This window comes from Palaemon carinicauda, chromosome 2 (genome assembly GCF_036898095.1).
Source record: "Palaemon carinicauda isolate YSFRI2023 chromosome 2, ASM3689809v2, whole genome shotgun sequence".
NCBI lineage: Eukaryota > Metazoa > Arthropoda > Malacostraca > Decapoda > Palaemonidae > Palaemon > Palaemon carinicauda.
Window position 1 is genome coordinate 194330318 of NC_090726.1, and position 13272 is coordinate 194343589.

Genomic DNA, 13272 nt, shown 5'->3' on the forward strand with positions numbered 1-13272 from the left:
TATCTGAAAAACATCAGATTTTGGTACAAATTTGTTGAAAATCAGTCAATGATTATGTAACTGATGTAACATTCATAAAAAAAAAAATTAGAATATTTTCGTACGAAAACACAACACAAAATAATAACTTGCTTGTCAAAAAATTTCTCTCTCTCTCTCTCTCTCTCTCTCTCTCTCTCTCTCTCTCTCTCTCTCTCTCTCTCTCTCTCTCTCTCTCTCTCTCTCTCTCTCTATATATATATATATATATATATATATATATATATATATATATATATATATATATATATATAGGCCTATATATATATATATATATATATATATATATATATATATATATATATATGTGTGTGTGTGTGTGTGTGTGTGTGTGTGTGTGTGTGTGTGTGTACCATTGACTGATTTTCAACAAATTTGTACCAAAATCTGATGTTTTTCAGATAATTATTCCCCAATTTGTGTTTACAATCTATTGCATTTGTTTTTAATAAAGGAAAAAAATACTTGGGAAGTTGTGTCGTCTGCTGTATATATATATATATATATATATAGAGAGAGAGAGAGAGAGAGAGAGAGAGAGAGAGAGAGAGAGAGAGAGAGAGAGAGAGAGAGAGAGAGAGAGAGAGAGAGATTTTATGACAAGCAAGGGATTATTCTGTGTTGTGTTTTCTTATGAAAATTTTCTAGTTATTCTTTTATATGAATGTTACATCAGTTTCATAATCAGTGACTGATTTTCCACAAATTTGTACCAAAGTCTGATGTTTTTCAAATGTTTATTTTTATGGGAAAGTACATTATGAGGCCATCTATCGGTAACTATTTGGAACAATAGAAACTTCCTAACTATTGAAAAACTTTTGTTGTTTTTTTTTTTAAATGATAAAATATAAATAAAATAATACTAAAATTATTTGAGTGCGACTAAATATACATATTAAATTTTATTCTATTGAAGAATTTTTCCACAAATTTAATGAAAATGAAGATTTGAAAAGGCAGTAGAAATATTCATTCTGGTAAAACTGTCCGATTCAAAGAGAAAATTACCTTACTCTAGGTTTGATTAAGACATATTTAAATGTAATTTAGCTGTTGTCTCTCCTTATATCTAATATCAAAGACCCAAAGTGTTGGAAAATACAACTATTAGAAAATTAATTTTGTCTGCTGAAAGTTTTTTTTTTGTTTTCTCGAAACATACAATAAACATGTTCAAAGAAATTCTTTATTCTGTTCACGAAAAGTTTGTTATACTGATGATATATTTTTAAAAAATGCATAATAGTACAGAATTTAGTCTTGATAAGCTGTCAAAGATGTGATATGATTATACTAAAAGAACTCTCCATAATGGTAAAGCGAATAATTTATATGAAGGCACCATTATTTTGTTTTTTTCTGTCAAAACTTCCTTTAAAATTTATTATTTTGAACGTATTGATATTTCGTGAATAAAATACTGATATAACATAAAAATATAGCTAAAAAAAATTTCAAATTTGTACGAATAAAATGTTTGAATTCACCCTGTCCATTTTATTAACACAAAAGGCGGAGCTTATGTAGAAGAAGACATCAGATAAAAACAGACAGTAAGGGACAAAAATATGAAACTAAAGTTAGGATTTTTTCATCAAAACGTATAAATACGAAATGAATAGCAGTTAAATATTAAGTGGATTGTCATTTCCCTAAGAATAATTATTTGTTGCTGAACATATATTATTTGTTAGGTTATGCAGGACTGCTATCCTGTTCTGTTTCAGGTAAAGTCATATCAATTACATTACATTATCCCATTACTGTATTATAATCATATACTATTATTACCATTATTATCTATATAACCAATATTATTATTACAGATTTTACAGTTGGTATACAGTAATAGGTTGGCCGGGGCACCAGCCACCCGTTGAGGTACTGCCGTTAGGGAGTTATTTGATCTTTTGACGGGTCTAACACTACTACATTGGACCCTTCTCTCTGGTTACGACTCATTTTCCTTTGCCTCAACATGCATCGAATTGTCTGGTCTATTCTTTACACATTCTCTTCTGTCCTCATACACCTGATAACACTAAGGTTACCAAATAATTCTTCTTCGCTCAAGTGGCTACTTTCCTCTTGTTAATGGTAGAAGAAGCATCTCTTCTAAGAGGACACTCCAAAATCAAACCATTGTTCTCTATTCTTGGGTAGTACCATGGCCGTCCACTGTCATGGGGTAGAGTACTCTTGTCTTGGGTAGTACAATTAAGCACACTATTCCATCTCTTTCCTTACTTCCCTTCCTCACTGGGTTACTTTCCTTGTTGGAGACCTTATAGGGTTTATGGCATCCTGCTTTTCCAACTAGAATTTTAGCTTAGATAATAATAATAATAATAATAATAATAATAATAATAATAATAATAATAATAATAATAATAATAATTCGCTGAGCAGGTAGTGGTTTTCAGAATTATTGCATGTTCCACATTGACTATCTCGCTACGTAAGTTCAATTTTCATTCAGTAATTGTAAGATGTGTTAAGATGAGGCTGCTTGTAGCACCAGAACGCCCTCCACATAAGTGACGCCATTGTCAAGTCACGGCCTATCTGTATTCCCTTCTGCCGTGAATTAGTTGCAATGAAGATACGAAACCAGGGTTAAAAGAATGAACCTCGGGAATAGGCATCAGGATATCGCCGGCTTCCATGCTGCAGGTTCCCCACGTGTTACAAACCCAGCAATCTTTAGGCTGAGATAAAAGAGTTGTCTCTCCAGGGTAGTGAAGTACCCCAACCAAGGATCCCTTCGTCAGCTGCTCCGGAAAATTGCGAGGCTGAGGTGTCCCCTGCAGCCTTCAGGTCTTGGAAACGGTCAATGGAAAGTTGGTTGCAGCGCTCATTATTATTACTTCCTAAGCTGCAACCCAAGTTGGAAAAGCAAGATGCTATAAGCCCAGGGGCTCCAGCAGGGAAAATAGCCCAGTGAGGAAAGGAAACAAGGGAAACAAAGTATTTTAAGAAGAGTGACATTAAAACAAATATCTCCTATATAAATTATAAAAACTTCAACAAAACAAGAGGAAGAGAAATAAGATATAATAGTGAGCCTGAGTGTACCCTCAAGCAAGACTCTAACCCAAGACAGTGGAAGACCATAGTAAAGAGGCTACGGCATTACCCAAGACTAGAGAACAATGGTTTGATTTTGGAGTATCTTTCTCCTAAAAGAGCTGCTTACCATAGCTAAAGAGTCTCTTCTACCCTTAACAAGAGGAAAGTGGTCACTAAACAATTACAGTGCAGAAACCCCTTGGGTGAAGAAGAATTGTTTGGTAATCAGTGTTGTCAGGTGTATGAAGACAGAGGAGAATATGTAAAGAATAGGCAAAACTATTCAGTGTGGGTAGGCAAAAGGAAAATGAACCGTAACCTGAGAGAATGATCCAATGTAATACCGTCTGGACAGTCAAAAGACCCTATATCTCTTTAGTGGTAGTATTTCAACGGGTGGCTGGTGCCCTGGCCAACCTACTACCTAGCTATGCATGTTGGAGCCTAACGAGGCAGTTAGAATAAAGAACTAATAAGTGAAACGTATTAAAAAGCATTGCATTGATTTCTATGTATGGAACAATAATTATAAACTTGACGGGAATTAAAATGGAAAAACTACAAAGGATAGAGAATGGGGTATATAGGAAAATATTAGGTGCTACTAAATTACTGCTAATACTTTATTAAGGGAAGAGATAGGGCCATTTTATGTGAAAGCAAGGGCGATAGATGGGAATTTGCAGTATATAAACAGTACCTCGAATGAAAAAAGACAATATACTAAAAGCTTTAATCCTAGGCATATAAGAAGAAGGAAACGGAAACAACTAGAAAAGTACTGCAAGAATTAAATCTGGATATAAGGCAAATAAAAAAAAAATAACCGAGACAAATAAAACCAGGAAATAGAATACTGAAAATTAAAAGAATTGGAAAGTAAAGGGTGATTAGAAATATACAGAACGTGGAAGAAATTGAAGAGGAAAATTATACATTACATTTGCAGCAGTAATATACGTTATAAGCAGACACAAAGATGAAAGTGCAAACTTTATTCTTTTTTAAACAAGGAAGAAGACTTAACCCATTTTTTTTTTGGGGGGGGGGGATATAGAATACAATTAATTGAGCCACAACATCATTACGAAGAAAACTTAAAATTAAATAGCAGGATCGTTTTTAATTAGTGAAAGAAATATAGAAAATATATTTTATACCTGATATGGAGAAAGACAAAATATAAAAGAATGATAAACTAGAATCTAAGATGCATCACAAGATTACCAGAGGCGCCGTTGCAATCGCTAAATCTCCCTATTGCTACTACTACTATCCCTGAACAATAACAACACACCAACAGCCAGGTAATTGTTTCAAAGAGTTTTTCTTATTTCCTGCCATTTAGTGGCTTATTCCATACGGGGATTCTTTAAAACAAGGCTTCAACTCCATTAGGAAAGGCGTAGAGGTCATGTAACTTGATATGCGAGGCGCAGAGGTTAAGCCAAGGCTTAGGGTAGCGTAGCGTAGCCCAGTTTGCCCACCTCACATTTTTTTTATTTTTTTTTTTCCTTTGCAGTGGATGAGATGGATGGTTGCATATTCTGTGGTACACTACATGCAAAGTAAGCTTATATAACAAAAAGATTTAAACAAAATACCTTGGATCTTTCAAAAACAAATAACTTCCCAATTTCTTGGCAATCTTCAGGTTTTATTATAGTTACGGACAGGGAAACCTGTATTAGTAAAAACCAAATTCTCCCTATTGAAAAAAGGGCGTTTCCTTCGAAAATGACACTTATTTTTGTGGCAAAAAATATTTAGTGAAATATCCATGCATATCTATATCCGCCAATAATGGGGGATCCCCAGTGGGAACCCAGGCGGTTTTGGGTGGAGAATTATACTGGTCTTCCTTCGGCATGACTATGCATGAACTATTTGATCAGCGCTTAAAAAGTGGGCTTGCCACTGAGAATTAATTTACTATCGTAAACATAACATATTTTGTCAACACTAAACTTTGAACAAATGCCAAATTATTCACCCATTAGTATTATACGTGAATTCCCTTTGTTGGGTGTAGTTCATAACTCTCGCCAGCTTTGGATAGTTCAGGTTACAGAAAAAAATCACTTGTATCAGGTCGAAATTCGTCACTCGGTGTACAGTACATCGTTACCATGTTCACGTCGCGATAGCTATAAGCGGGCATCTTCGACCCACGCTTGATGCTCCCATTACCCTGTTTGAATTTGGGAAATATTTAATTCTGAGTAGATAAAAAAAAAACCCTCTGTTTAGTGCCAGGTTCAAGTGTGGATCGATTGGATCTTTTCAAATTACCGATTAGTTCATTGTTCTGCTGCTAAAGTACTGCTGAATTTGTCAAAATGTCATCTACAGTTAATTCTAAGAGCTACGGAAAAGAAAAAGTCCGTGTCATGGTACAAAGCTTGTTCGACTTCTAGATTTCACGGCAATTCTAATGATTTTCAAAATAATTCTATATCTATTTGGAAAGTACTTACCTGGGGTATTTAGAACATTCTTAACAGTTTTTATTTAATTACAAGTTTATGATATGGTTTAAAATAAGGGAGTAACATCATTATACAGCACTTACACCTTGTATCTTTGTCTGAAATACGATATTATGAAGCTAGTTTTACGATTTACGAAATATTAATGCTGTAATGTTACCTTGCCAGGAATGAAGCTGATTGGGAAGCAAGCATAGGGTTGAGACTTTATATTAGGATAAGCTAGCCTACTTAGCTACTACGGTAGCTAAGTAGGCAAGAATTTGGCTCCCAAGTTAGGTTAGGATGTGGCCTTGTTTTTGTTTCCCTAGGAGACCAGATTTCCACCCTCCTAATAGGCGAGTGACCCCAAATAAATAGCGTAGGTTTGTATTCCAGTTACGGAACAAATGACAACTTCAGAGGTAATTTTTATTTTTCCTAATGATACAAACCTTTAGCTATTCATATAAACTTACCGCCAACCCTTTCCCCCCTTGAAGTCCTACCTCCAAGCAAAGTGAGCGCAATCACAGCTGTGTGAGTGGGAGTGGTAGCAAGCTGACCCCCACCCTCCCCTAACTAGCGTGAGGGGGTAGTTAACCCTCGCTAATTTTTAACGGCTCATCCTTTCAGCTTTGCCAAACGTAATACCCCTAATAAATAGCTAAAGGTTTGTATCGTCAGGACAAATACAAATTATCTTTAAATTTTTCATATTTTACCCTGTTAGAGCTCTTGGGCTTATAGCATCCTGCTTTTCCATCAAGGGTTGTAGCTTGGTTAGTAATAATAATAATGCCTTTGTACCTTGTAGCAGGTGTAGCTAACAGATATTGACACGGCCTTTCATCAAAGGCCCAGTGAAACCCTGATGAATAGGTTGCCAATTGAAATTGAAAGTCATTTATGCTGTACTACTTTACATAAATATCTTTGTGAATGGTTTAGTACTCTATTGCTTATTCATTGGTATTTCAATTTTTCAGTTTGTTATAACTTGTAGTTCTGAAGATAAGAAAATCACAGCAAGATGAGTCTTATGGCAAAGGATGATGCGGGTCCTGGCTTCGTGGGGATCAGGTTTTGCCAAGAGTGTAACAACATGTTGTACCCAAGAGAAGACAAAGTAAGATATTTTTGAAATATTTTAATAAATTATTAATGTTGTTACTCATTATCATTGATTTATTGATATCACCGTTCAGTATCAATTGCTTTCTTGGGTTAAAACTGGATTTGCTTTTATGTCCTTACTAAGATAAGTTCAAAGGTTTGATTAGCATTTGATAATTGCAAGATATTTTGTTTATATACTGTGGATGTAAAAATAAACTTGTGTTATTTCCATGACTTCATTGTGGTATTTTACCCTTAATTGTACTGTATTCATGTAACTTTTGTATTACAGGAAAACAAGATTTTGCTATATGCCTGCAGAAACTGTGACTACAAGATGCCAACCAATAATAACTGCATTTACGTCAACAAACTGATGCATGAAATCGATGAGCTACGGCACATTAACCCAGAAGTCATACAGGTAATGTACTGTTTTGTAGCTGTCTGAGCATTTACAGTATTAACATCTAATTCTGGTTAGAGTTCTCTTGCTTGAGGGTACACTTGGGCACACTATTTTATTTAATTTCTCTTCCTTTTGTTTTGTTAGTTTTTATAGATTATATAGGGATTATTCATTTCAATCTTGTTGCTGTTTTTAAAAATTTTTCTTCCTTGTTTCCTTTCCTCACTGGACTGTTTCCCCTGTTGGGCCCCCTGGGCTTATAGCATCCTGCTTTTCCAACTAGGGTTGTAGCTTAGCAATTAATAATAATAATATACTGAGTATCTTCCATATTTTTTTGTTGGAGTTAAAATTTATGAATTCCAACACTAGGATTGGGGAGGCCATTCAGGTCTTGGGTGTAAGTGGGTGAAAACACCGTAGATGCACCAAGAGACGAGAAGTTGAACTGAATGTTGGAAGGAAAGACGTTGGGGCAGAACGTATTTTCAGTAGATTATACAGTAGACTCGTACATAAATACAGAACAGTATTTTGTGAAATAAAATCATTTTGACTATTTTTAATTGCAAGGTGTTGTTTTCAGTACTGTAAGTATTGCTTTTTGGAATATGGTGCTATGTGATTTTATTGATGATTTTATTCCTCTTAAGGAAACCATATTCATGGTTTACATATGGACAGTTTAGTGTTCTTAATGGAGAAGTTGGGAGGAATATGGAGATGGGTAAATGACCTCTCTCAGTGAGTTTGTTCTAGTCTCCCTTCAAGTTGGAATGGCAAGCAGGCTGCCACCAGAGATGAGGACTTTTTAATACTGTAGTTCCGACCTGTAGGAGGTGTATTTTCAGGTGCCCTTCCATTGTTCAAGCAGACAGTGCCTCCACTTTGTCATTAATTGAATGGTGCATCAGTTCAAAGTTGAGTAGTTTGAACTATCCATCTCAACGTTTTTGTTGACTATGGTGTTACCGCTAGTCTCAGCCTGGGCCCATTTGACTGAGATTTACCTCCTGAAGTATATAGACAATTGGATTACACTGTTCTTTTCAGGAAGACAGTGTTCCAGGATCGAAGCAAACTCCCAGTCTTTTGCCATAATTTTAGGATTTTCTAATTGGAAGAAGCCTTGTTTCAAAGTCAAAAGAAGGACCGAGTAGTTGGGGATGTTGATAGATACAGCAGCAGTGGTATTGTTTCCGATTTGTATCAACAGGGTTGGGAGAGGCTGCGTAACCCCCTTTTTTTTCTTACAGTTCAACATTTGCAGGCATGCCAGTGGCAAGGCCTCTTAGGACATCTTTTATCATAGGAGAAATTCATTCCCCAATGGCTTCTCCACCAGTGATAGTTACAGGGGTGGTTGAAGCATCACTGACTAGCTGTCACTGACCTTCCCCACTACTCATCATCATATCTTATCGCCCTAATATCAAACCCACGAGGGCATTATCGTTTGCCTCTCTGAGGTCTTGATCTGAGCAATGAGGGCCCAGTTGGCACCTTCGTAGACTGTGTTCCATTGTTTGTGGTGTCGCCCCACATGAGCATTTATGGTTGGTGGCTAATCCCCATGAATGGCAGTTATCTTCAGTTTTACCCTTCCTCTGTTTAGGATTACCCAATCCTTCCTGGAGAGGGTTCTTCCGCAGGCAGCGCCTCATTATGTTACCATCGGTCACTTCCTCAGCCTGTGAGCAGCTGCCTGGATTGGTTCTAGTCCATTCACTGTTGCAAAGCTTTTATAGGATTTCAGTCTTCGTCTTGCTTCCTGGTGATTATGGAGTGGATGCCCAGAGTTATTAATTTGTTTATTCTTTTCGGTTTTTCTTACGGTTTCTCGTCGGATGTGGGGTGGTGGAATACTACCGCCAGAGTTAGGATTCTTTTGACTGGCCAGACAGTAGTAAATTGGATAATTCTCTCTGGTTATGGCTCATTTTCCTTTTGCCTACACACACACTGAATAGTCTGGCCTATTCTTTACATATTCTTCTCTGTCCTCATACACCTGATAACACAGATTGCCAAACAATTCTTCTTCACTCAAGGGGTTACTGCACTGTAATTGTTCAGTGGCTACTTTCCTCTTGGTAAGGGTAGAATGAACTCTTTAGCTATGGTAAGCAGCTCTTCTAGGAGAAGGACACTCCAAAATCAAACCATTGTTCTCTAGTCTTAGGTAGTGCCATAGTCTCTGTACCATGGTTTCCACTGTCTTGGGTTAGAGTTCTCTTGCTTGAGGGTAGACTCGAACACACCATTCTATCTTGTTTCTCTTCCTCTTGTTTTGTTAAAGTTTTTATAGTTCATATTAGGAGATAATTGTTATAATGTTACTTTTCTTGAATATTTTATATTCTTTTTTTCCTTTCCTCACTGGGCTATTTTCCCAGTTGGAGCCCCTGGGCTTATAGCATTCTGCTTTTTCAGCTAGGGTTGTAGCTTAGCAAGTAATAATAATAATAATTTGGATGGTGAGACACTGGCTTTTTATATGAAGATGGGAGGTGTTGATTTTGGGGTACCAGTAATAATCCTACAGAACTTATTTAGCTCGGAGTCTACTTTATGTGCACGTCATAATCTTGCCCACACTGGTGCACAGAACTTCACAGTAGAGTAACAAAGTGCTACGGCTTTTTGTCTCGGGATCTGTTCCCCAGCTGGTGTTGGTGAGTTTGCCGAGGAGTTTGTTCCTAGTGGCGAATCAAGTGTTGTTTAAATTATTTTTTGTGAAATCCAAGATGTCCCCTGATGAGAAAGATCCTTTTCCTTGGTTAAATAGCAAATCAATTTATGCGAATTAGGAAGTACAAGGTCTTATGTTTAATTTTAATTGTGGTCTCTAAAGACTATTCTGTCAATGGTGACAACTAAGTAGACAGAGTAGGGTGATTTTCCAGTTCTTTGTCACCCCATTTGATCTTTGGCTTTCAGTTTGCCCGGTTATTGTTCAGGTATGAGGCCCACATCCAAGATTTGCTTGGATTGGCGAGGTCTCACTTTTTGCAGTACAGTAAGTGGAGAGGATAAAAAGGGCGTTTGACTTTCTTTCTTTGATGATAGTGAAGGAGTCCGATTGTATGGAAAATGCACAGGTCATCTGCATGTATGTACCTACTGATGTTCTGGTACTGTGGCTGGTCATTTGTAAAGATGTTAAATAGCATTAGCACCAGCACTGACCTTTTTGGAAGCCCATTGTTCTGTATCCTCCATCTCCATCCGATGACAAGAGTGCTCATTTGAATCACTCGCCTAAGCGAGCAAACACATTAGCAATGCACGCTCTCTTATTCCCTTCCCAAACAGAGAAGGAGTAGCTGTTAAAGAAGAGCACCAGGGCATAACATCCACATACATTCCAGCCTAGATCATGACACTCCCTGAATCAAGCGAAACTACTGTGAGTATCTGTTCCTACCTCTTAAGATAGGCACACACAGCAGTTAGTCGACTTCATACACACACTGCCGGTTGGAAGAAAATGGGGCAGCCGCCCTTCCTTTTCCCCAATTGGACATTTAGTCCTTTCAGACATATCAGTAAGATTTTCATATAAGTCACTCCTACTGTTTCTGTTCGTTCACTCCACCAAGGTTTAAAAGAATCATATATGCCACACCATCCTTCTATGTAATACAATATAATTTAGGAGTGATTACTATAGCGAATGGAGGGAGTAATAGGAATCAGGCTAACTGCTCGGTCTTCTGCTTCACAATCTAGTTGTTTTATAGTGACTAGGATTGTGTCAGGCAAGGATTTAGTAGAAGGCTCTAAATTAATTAAGGAATTTAAGGTTCTGTGAGATGTTTTGAATCTGTTATGTGTAGCAAATTGTCAAAACCCTTACTAAAAGAAGAATTTTGAAAACTAGACTCAACTAGTGGGGGTTAGATTGAGTTGACAACGGGGCAGATAGGACCAGAGTTACCGTTTTGAGAGAGATCACTAGACAAACTAGTGATGTCAAGAGCTTATGAAGCTCATCACTATCGAAAAATGAAGGCTTGTCATTATCGTCGTCATCCCTGGCCACTTCTTGCACCATTGGTTTGACTATACCAGCCAGTCAAAGGCCCTGACTTTAAAAAGTGTTTCTGAGCCAATATCTGTGTTGAACACCTAGTAATATGATTAAATGGAGCTGGGAAGTTCTACAAAACTCTTTATAATTTTTGGGTTTGTTCAGATACATCGCAACGAGTGTCGAGAAAAGACTCCTTTGTTTATGAATGCGGACCAGCTACAAGCCGAGCGGTCATACCTGTCAACCAGATCAAGTCCAGTTGGCGAGGTTCTGAATGCTATAGCCCCAAGATAGGGAAAGGCCAGCGACACTTTTCTTTCATTCAAAACTTAACTCCTGTGAGAGGAGCCAAGGCATTTAGACCACTTGCTGAGCAGCTACAACAGGTACCAAGGAGAAAGAATCCATGGACCTGTGGGTCACATCCTGCAGGTAGTGGGCAGTGAAAGCACAGTCTACTGACTCCAAATGCCCCGCTTTGAGTACCTGCACTACAGGGAGATTCTTCTTAAAGGCTAAAGAGAAAAATCAAAATTATTAAAGCCTTAAACATTTCCGTCCAAAAAGATTTCTGCTCTCACGAACAGCTATATAAGGGGGTTGTCAGTGAGATGGGAGTGTTTGTCACCACGCTAACGACGGGTAACTACCCTGTCGATCGTTAACAACTCATTATGTTTTTAATTGCTGTACTGTATTCCCAGCTTTACTATTATTGTTTTCCCTGGTATTTTGTGTAATAACTACTGTAAATGAATAAAATGAGAGGGAAATCACAGATTAAGGTTATGTAGAAACTATATTGAATATGCAGAGAGAGAGAGAGGTTTTCTGGTACACTGTACTACCTCACACTTCAAAGGAATCAACTCGTCACTTATCAAATCTTTAAGAGTCCTGATGTGTGAAATTAGGTCTTGTAAAGCATTGGTTTATATATACAATTTTATTTCTAAGGGAATTAATTTATTTTATTTTCTTACTTGTAAGTTAGGTGTTTGCCTTCTATTTTTTCTAAGAACTCATAGTATAAAATCTTTCCTGTAAAAAAACTAGAAAATAATAAATAAATTTGCATTACACAACCTGAAATAATATTCATTTCAGGATCCAACATTGCCACGAACAGATGACCATCCTTGCCCCCGCTGCAACTCCCGAGAAGCTGTATTTTTCCAAGCTCAGACCAGAAGAGCTGAAGATGAAATGAGACTGTATTATGTGTGCTGCAATGCAGAGTGTACTCACCGATGGACTGAGTGAATTTATGAATGTCTTTTCCATCTAGATGATGCTGATAAATGGCTTTATCCTATTCGGATTCCCATACAGAACAGGAAAGACTATTTACTTTTAAGTTTAAAACATTTTTTACTTTGATGCATATAAAACCAGTACTGTCAAATATTGTTAATCAAATTACTAGCCATATATGAAAAGTAAAATTCACGTACTATGTCAGGTACTTTATATTCCACTAAATAAAAGCTAATTAGATAAGAAATCAGCTTCTGCCTTTTCCTTTTTTTATGCTAATATTACAGTACAGTACTAAACTAAAGGGGTACTCAGTGAGCATGCCTTTGCCAGGCTTAGTAGTCTTATTTTGCTCTTTAACTCCCCTGCGTACTTGTACTTAGATGTGTACTTTGATGTTTTCTTCAAAATCAAATGGTTTTGTCCTTGGGTCATAACATACATGTCCTACAAGGTTCGTTGAAATTGAAATAAACAAAATATAGAACATTTACTCAACAATGCAATCATTTATGTACTTATCCAAAATGTTACAGATTGGCCCACGCCCAACATGACCACCAATTTAGGCCAATATCAGTACAGCAATTTTTTTGTAAAGTTGTTCTCAAACAAATGAATAGACTGACAGAAGTGAGAATACAAAACTTTCACAAAATCGCAACAAGACCCAAATAAACAGAAATGATAATTTACCAATACAATGTAGTTTAAGCAGGACACAATTCTATTTCTGGATGGATTCCTTGAATGTAGTCCTTGAAAAGGTGTATGATAATTTTTAAGAAAAAAGTAATAGGTAAAATGAGAATTTTTAAGGTATGAACTTGAATTGTAGAAACAATTTAGTACAACCTATGGTGTATCTAAAT

General features: G+C 36.7%; 1 protein-coding gene across 1 annotated transcript; it reads left to right on the forward strand.

Moving 5' to 3' along the window:
• The first annotated feature begins 4270 nt into the window (after positions 1–4270).
• On the forward strand, positions 4271–12647 carry Polr2I (RNA polymerase II subunit RpII15). Its single transcript, XM_068360527.1, has 4 exons — positions 4271–4418; positions 6569–6708; positions 6991–7122; positions 12251–12647. Exons 2-4 carry the CDS (start codon positions 6613–6615, stop codon positions 12404–12406), a joined length of 384 nt encoding a protein of 127 aa, XP_068216628.1. The 5' UTR covers positions 4271–4418; positions 6569–6612; the 3' UTR covers positions 12407–12647.
• Positions 12648–13272: the final 625 nt, after the last annotated feature.